Raw genomic sequence first — 7,733 nt, forward strand, 5'->3', positions numbered from 1 at the left:
CGCCGTATCATACAAGTAAAGGATGGTCCCGCCCGATGATTTAGGAGCCGGGATGGTTTTTTTCAATCTCTCTCCTAATCATTTGCACGCACCAGATAGTCGTCAACAGTAACTATAATTCCCAGAGAAAGAGGGGGGGGGGGAAGGGGTACTGGGAAGGCCTTTTTCCGCAAGGGTAGGCTGGGGCTTAGAATGGGAGGGCTTTGGGGCTGGTTGGAAAGGGAGGAGAGTCTGTCCAGGAGGAGGGTCGGACTTGGAATTTTTCCCTTTGGGGGTGCGCTGAGGAGGCATTGCTAAATGGTATGATAATTTACCTTTGTTTCTTCTCCATTTAGGTCATCAGCATGCGCCCTTCCCTTTCCCTCAAAGAACAAAGGTACAGTTAAACAAAAACACCATCAAACAATTACCTGAAGAGGGAAAATGTTTTTAAATTACCGTTCCTGCCCGAGACGGGAAAGTACCGTATTCTATGCCCCCGAGACGAAAATGCTTCTATGCCCAGTACGGTAAATGAGTAATTCAATTCAATTCACTTGAATTCAGCACAGGACATACAGAGGGGAAAACAAAGCTCGATACGGACAGAACGGAGCTTCGACGCGGGGCGGGCGGGACTGAAGGCAAAAAAAAAAAAAAAAAAAAAAAGGAAGTGGGAAAGGGAAAGGGAAGAAAGATAGATAGACTAGCGTTCCTGCAAAACACACGAACAACATCCGCAACCCACTTACGCAAGCGTACCGTTAATTTCAGCACGCACGTAACCCCACTTTAGCGGGGTATAACGGGTACCGCACATCACACAGGAAATTAGTTAGCCTTCAGTAAGGTTAAGTCGCTAGCCTAATCCTTAAGCAGAAATGTAATGGACATGTCACGTGATTCGATAAGAACAGCGCGTTGTTGATTCTTTGTTCTCGCGTGGGACAACAATCAATCAATCAATCATTATCATACACGTGATGTGATTGGATTGGATTGGATTTGGGTATCACACAAAACGGTAAGGCTCGGGACGGACAAGGTAAGAAATAAGGCGGGATAAGCGGAGGTGGTGGCTTGGGACGTCTGAGACATTAACTCGTGTGCTGTACGAGTACTGTACAGCTTACTGTTACCGTTACTCAGAAAAGTGATTTCTAAATTTTTTTTTTTTTTTTCGTTATTTGTTATTTTAGGGCTACAAGTAATACTTGGGTTGTCAGCAAGAATAAAAAAAAATTATCTGCCGAGTATGATAATTATGATGAAAAACCTGGCTGGATGGGGAGAGCATAGTATAAATGTGTCGGTCAAGTATGATAATAATATGATGGGCTGTGAAAAAAAAAAAACACAAGTATCATAATTTCGAAGAGAGGAGGGGGGGACCGACTGGGCCAGACCAGCCAGAGAGGGGCTTCGACAGAACTTACCCTTGACAACAACACCCAAGCACAAGCACAAGCACAAGCAATATGGTGTCACTGGTAGCGCGTGAGATTCGTACCGGTATTATACAAGTTTGTATAATACAGTATAATTCTATGATATGTGCGACCAAAAGGAGACTTATACAGTAGGGTATAAAATTCAGGGTTTCGAAATTTAGGGCTCGTATGTATGGTATGTATCGTATGGTATAAAAAGCAAGGGCAGATATACGGTATATTTTGATTTTTTACGTATATTTGATCGCCCTAAGTGTCGGCGACGATGTGTGGTGGTGGTGGCGATGGTGGTGATGGACCCGAACGAGTCAGTCGGTTGAGGCGAGATAACGACGACACGATTGAGTACCGTGGTATCCACATGGCAAGTTTACCGTGACAGTGTAAGAACGCTGCCATTCGGCAATATATGGGTTTTTCGTTGGGGAAAAAGGACAAGAGCTAAGTGATAAGCACGTAGTCTAACAAAACAACCACCCGTAGAATGAGGGTGCGAGGGGGAGAGAGAGAGAGCAAGGTTTTTTTTCTTTTTTTCGAGCCAGCACAGGGAGACATTATTTGATACCGTAACAGTGATAGCTACGGCGCAGTATCATAACCTAAGTGAAAGTAAACTCGACAAGTGCTACAGCAACGACATTCACGCAGTAGACTGCTGCACGATAATTTAAGCACATCCTGCGCGGAGCTACAGGGCACCACCACAAAGCCATTTAGAAGAAGTCTCCTCACTCGACGCGTCATACAACATTCAGCTCATCGCCCACTCGTTAGAGGGCATTGGTGCCATACTAAGTAATATACAACGATCAACCCTGTGTATGAGATACCTCCTCCCCTTGCCTAGTGCTCCATTTCCCCACCTAATCCAAGCATCTAAAGCAAGAAATGCTCCAACTATAGAGTGTAAAAGTTAAAAGATAAAGTAGAGGGCCAACAAAAGTCACCAATCCGGACGCCAGACTCATATGGGGAAAAAGTGAGAAAATCAGAAAAGTGAGAAATACGCCTGAAAAAGAAATGAGAGGGATACAGAAAAGGACGTGATGCTAAAGCTATAAATAACCACAAACCAGCAAAGCTGCCGTAACGTAAGAGACAGAGTGGGGAGGGGAAAAGGAGTCGAGTAGTGTTCTGCTCTGTGATGATAGATAGGTAACGGGGTGTGTGTGTGCGTGTATTAAAAGGAACTGGATATCCTAATTGAAAGATACTGGAATCGCCGGGTCAGCACAAGAAGATAGCCCGTATAGCGTATTGTGGCAATAGTTTAACGTCTTCTCCGAGGAGCCGAGATCCCAGATGGTGGACCTGCAGGCGGGGCTGGGGCCTGTGCTTGTGCGCGCCCCATCGCCATCATAAGATTTTGCTCTTGTATGGGCACACCCATCCCCTGTATTTCAGCGCCCATAGGCCTAGCAGCAGCGACAGTATTTCTTCGAGATAGCACTGCACGGCGAAACGGCTGTGGGGGCGGAGGTGGCGGAGGTGGAGGTACACGTTCATTCACGATTGGTGCACCATGAGCAGCTGGGAGGCCACCAATGAGTGGTTGTTGAGCCGGTTTTGCGCCCGGGTACTGGTTTGGCGCAGGATAAGGAGGATATTGTGGAAGAGGAATTGGATACATATTCTGGGCAACTTGATGGAATAACGGCAGCTGGTGGCCCATTATCACATGGGGAGGCTGCGCGGGCGGTGGTGCTTGGGGCTGAACGACCTGTTGAATGCGATCCCGTACCCTTTGCAGCCGGCCTCGGTGTCCTGCCCCCGCGGCTGGTCCCCCAATCTGTGGTGCAGGCGGTGGTGCAGGTGGAGGTGGCCCGGGAACTCGTCTTCTCACTGGAGGGGCAACCGGCTGTCGAGCCGGTTGTGGTTGGTACAGGGGAATACCGCCATTCGCAGCTGCTGCGCGAGAGCGTTTGGCCTCCTCTTCCTTTCGCACCCTTTCTGAAAGTTCTATCTTCAGGTCCTCATCATCAAGCTCCGGATGCTCTACTCGAAGCATCTCCATGGCCTTCTTTGCTGCAGTTTCAACTTCGTCGTGATGCCGTTCTTCGGTGTTATCAAAAAGTGGGCAATTGCCGATCTTCCCCCCTCTTGCTGGGTCGTTGAAATGGTCGTAGTTCTTTATTGTTTGGGAGCAGATATAGCTACATGGGAGATCAGCCTCGCCCATATCAGCCAAAGCTAATTGACTCACCACTGAAGTGTATTGCAACGGTTGCAATGAATCTTATTGCATCCGTATTCCTTAATATACGGATAAGAACATTTGCTGTATTTCGTTAGCAATAATTCATTATTCTGGGTTCCCGAAACTTACTTGCACTTCCTTACTAGCGCTTCTGTCATGGCTTCTTCAACTCTGTGCCGAACATCAAGTTTATTATCCTTAGCATATTCCTTGCATGTCAAAGGGATATGTGATTTCTGGTTGCAGAGCCGGCAACTAATTTCCATACCTGTAACCCATATCAGCGCGCATCTACGAGAAGGCAGTATAAACAATAGGATCCTTACAGTCGGGGTTTTGGCATTTGAATTCCTTATCCACTTCGGGAGGCGCACATATAGCTCCGTAATCGCAAAACGGGCACTTGACGAGCCCGTCAATCTCGGCAATCCGCAGAGCATCCTCTTGTTCTATCTTTGCCAAAGCTGACAGCGTCTTACCATCAAGGAAACGCAGCATTTGGCTCCGAGGGAAAAGCGCCTTGCAGCCAGACCCATCCATACAGGATAGCTTATGGCGGCCATTTCCCACCTCCGTTTCCGCATTACGTCTGGCACAGTCAAGACAGAAGAGGTGCAGGTCATTACAATGGGTCATGCTATCGAATGGATATTCACCAAAGCAACACCCGCACTCCATCAGCATGTTGCTCTCCTGGTGTTCCTTTTCATTTATCTGGGCCGCAAGCCTAGCATCGGCGTCCATCTGGGCTTGCACTGTTTTTCTCGATTAGCTATAGACAAAAATAGAGCAAACACATATCTCAACCCGAACTCACTTTCTTCTCTTCTCACTTCGCCGCGGGCGTATTCTAGCTCGGCACTGATCTCTGTCCAGTCCTTACCCTTCTTAAGTTCGTGGCTTTGGCCTTCCGTTCTTCGCGGATGCACGAGCTGTTTATAGGGAGCGTTCGTTTGTGGATTGTGAGATCTATCTGCCTTAACAAGGGCGGAGTAGGATTTAGCTAGATAGTTCCGGTTCTGCGTCATAACCTTCTCGATGTACCGTACCGGCATCAGAGGAAATTCCTGCTTCAAAATAGATCTCCTGGAACCCGCAAGGTCAGCAAAAAGGAGCACCGGTAGATGGCCTAGGTCAGGCAGCCAGCATCGGGTTAAGTAAGGTAACACGGTCACGTGAGAGCGCAAGCTACCCATCCGTGATGGGGCGGGGTAGAGGTATAACATACACAAGTTCATAGCGCTCCCCAACGACCGGAGGTCTATCGTTGGCCTCATAATCCGGGCCCTTTTCACCCTTCTCGTCTTCCTCCACTCGCTTCCTCTTCATGCCGGCCTTCTGAACGAGTTCTGACTTCGGGTAATCTGTCTCAGCTAGCTTGTTTGCGATGAATTCGGTGATATCGCTGCCTTGTAGTAAATAATATTCACGATAGAGCTTTGCTATATGTGTGAGGCATGCATCGGGAAAGATGCTCAGGACATTCTGAAGGACGTCTTCCTGGCTAGCAACTGGCTTCTTCTCTTCCTCCACCCGCTCCACTTGCTTCCCGTTGCCATCCCTCTCCCGTTCCGTCCTAATGGGCTCATCTCTAGAAATCTCCATGCTCCCATCACTGCCACCAAACACAAATCCATCATCATAATCACCGCCATCACCATCATCGCCATCATCATCATCGTCAGAGATCCTCAGCGAGCCAAAGGAATTCGCCGACGCGGTAGAGGGCGATAATAGGTGGCGGTCGAAATCTTGTCGTATCTTCTGAGCTGGTAGAGGGGCTGGCGGTTTATGATTTAGTTGCTTTCCTCGTTGTAGTCCTTCCTGGTGTTGCTTCTGCGCCTGCTCTTTTAGCTCCTGCTCCCGCTGTTCACGGAGAACAATGTCGATGGCTCCCCCCAAGTCTCCGCCCGCGCCATTAAGGGCCCTTTCGAGCAAGGGAGGTGGATGTCCAGGAAAGATACTCCGCAGCCCATCCATGTCAGACGGATGATTGACACCTGTGCGACAAGAGGAGGAGGCGGGGCGGGGTGTGTTTTGAGAAGAGCTACAAAGGAGAGCTTTCAAATGTGAGACGACGCGGGGAAGAGACGGCCCAAGCTGGGGGCACCGTTACTGGTGATAAAATGAAAAAAGTTATCGAGGTTAGAGCCTCTTTTACCGGTGTTTTTTACTATTCCGGGGGTTTTTTTTGTTTTTGGGTGGGTGGTTCCTCACTCTCCCTCGCTCCCTCTCTCCCTCTTCTATTTTTTTTTTTTCCCCACTTTAGTCAAGCACGCGGGTATGACACCAGACAAGGGCGGGATTTTGGGGGAAGGTATTTTTCGACCAGGCTGGGGGTTTGTTGTTGGCGGCACTCAAGTGTGTTGACTCGCAGACTGGATCGTTGTCTTTCCAAACTTCTCGTCACGGGAAATTGATCTGACTGGTCGAAAGGAGAGGTTACGATCTGATCCAATTTCAGGTGCTCCAAAGAAAGGTACTGTACAAACGGTTACGCGAGGATAGCGCGGGTGGGGGGGAGTTTTTTCTTCATGAGTCTCAGTTGAGTGAAGATTCTGGTCCCAAGGAGTAGTAGTCCTTGGTCCAGGATTAACGCCAAGTAGCCCACAAACCGCAAGCCTGGCAAAGCAACAAGCGCCTGTGCCTGTGGATAACAATAGCACCGGTGCACGAGTAAAGTAACTGTACGAGTACCGGTACAGTACATGACATTGTACTTGTATGATAGATAATATGATAGCATACACACGCCTTCAGTTCTGGCTGCAGGTGGCTGTAGGGTACGGGCAGGCAAAATCTTCCCACCAGAGAGAATATCACTTATAGTACCGGCACACCGTACCTTACAAGAATAGTAAGAGTACTTTACAGTTCCGGTAATGGGTTTGATCGTCCAGGACTTTTGTGTGTGCAAGATCGTGGGAGACACTTCTCGGGTACGGCTCCTCATATTTTTGCTCCTGCGGTCAGGTACGGTGCCGTGCATGGCCACTACCGCAGCTTCGGCATAAGCCTTCTGGCTGAACCCCTTCCTAGGGAATGACGCCGGCCCGAACAAGAGGACGAAGAATCTCGAAACGACAAGCTTCCTTCACTCACTGTAATTTGACCGAGTGCCCGCAAGTACCGGTGCCGCACCCATTACCGCTACTTTCCCGTACGATACCACTCCGGTAATGTTATACCAAATCATTATTACTTGCCAATTTAGTACCCTACACCGCCTCACATCCCATACGGTAATGATGTTGTAAAGTAGACTTATTGAGTACCGTATTAGAGGAGATTATCTTCGCACCATGCCATAAGCTCCGCATGGTCTGCGCATTCCACCATGATAACTTATCTAGTGTCGGTACGCGAGGGACAAGACAATCAGTTGGCATGTTATCGCGTCAATATCGTCTCTGCCTGCCCGATAGGTGTCCTCAAGGCTCACATGAGTAGTCCTTCAAACCCGCCCATCCGACGCCGGCCTAGTCAGGTCGCGAATCAATGAAGAGTGAAAGGTATATGGAAACATGAACATTGATCAAATCAACTACTCGAGTACTGTACTATTGTACTCGAGTGTTCGTGGCTTCGAGCCAAGAATTGAAACCCCTTTTGGAATACGGTAGCTACCGTACTCGAGCACTGCCGGTAAATTACCGGTATATACGAGTACTCGTACAAGCCCATTGAAGAGGCGAACGAGACCAATCCTTGGCTCGGAAAGGAGAGTAAGTTACCGTACTTGTACTAGTACAGCATTCCCCTGGTCTGGGGAACCATATATAGAGCGAGAGAGAGAGGATAGATTAACCTACCCACCTATCGTGCCCACTAAGAGATACCGGTCCCCATTGCACTGGCCACCGTTGTGGGAGCCCTTGAAAATACTCGTACTCGAGCAGATACCGGTAGTGATAAAAAAAGCTTGGGCAAATGTACCCTAAAATAGTGTTGGCCGGCTGCCGTTGGGCTGCTACTGTGGTTGGGCAGACCCGTTGGACCGAATTTTTGGGCTTGCATTTCCTGCCTGACTTCTGGTAGGGTAAACGAGTCAATGAAGCAACCATGACTATTCGACCTTGGACGACGCAGTGTGTTTAAAAATCACG

The 7,733-nt window shown here is 48.7% G+C and overlaps 1 protein-coding gene; it reads right to left on the reverse strand.

The window, feature by feature from the left end:
* Positions 1-2,441: 2,441 nt before the first annotated feature.
* On the reverse strand, positions 2,442-5,232 carry GSTUM_00004398001 (uncharacterized protein; the record flags this gene model as incomplete). XM_002835604.2 has 6 exons in its annotated part: positions 2,442-3,583; positions 3,634-3,708; positions 3,757-3,895; positions 3,954-4,382; positions 4,445-4,713; positions 4,856-5,232. The coding sequence occupies 6 exons, from the start codon at positions 5,230-5,232 to the stop codon at positions 2,701-2,703; spliced, it is 2,172 nt and encodes a 723-aa protein (XP_002835650.1). The 3' UTR covers positions 2,442-2,700.
* Between the last annotated feature and the right edge of the window lie 2,501 nt (positions 5,233-7,733).

The sequence above is a fragment of the Tuber melanosporum genome, assembly GCF_000151645.1.
Source record: "Tuber melanosporum whole genome shotgun sequence assembly, scaffold_11, strain Mel28".
Lineage (NCBI taxonomy): Eukaryota > Fungi > Ascomycota > Pezizomycetes > Pezizales > Tuberaceae > Tuber > Tuber melanosporum.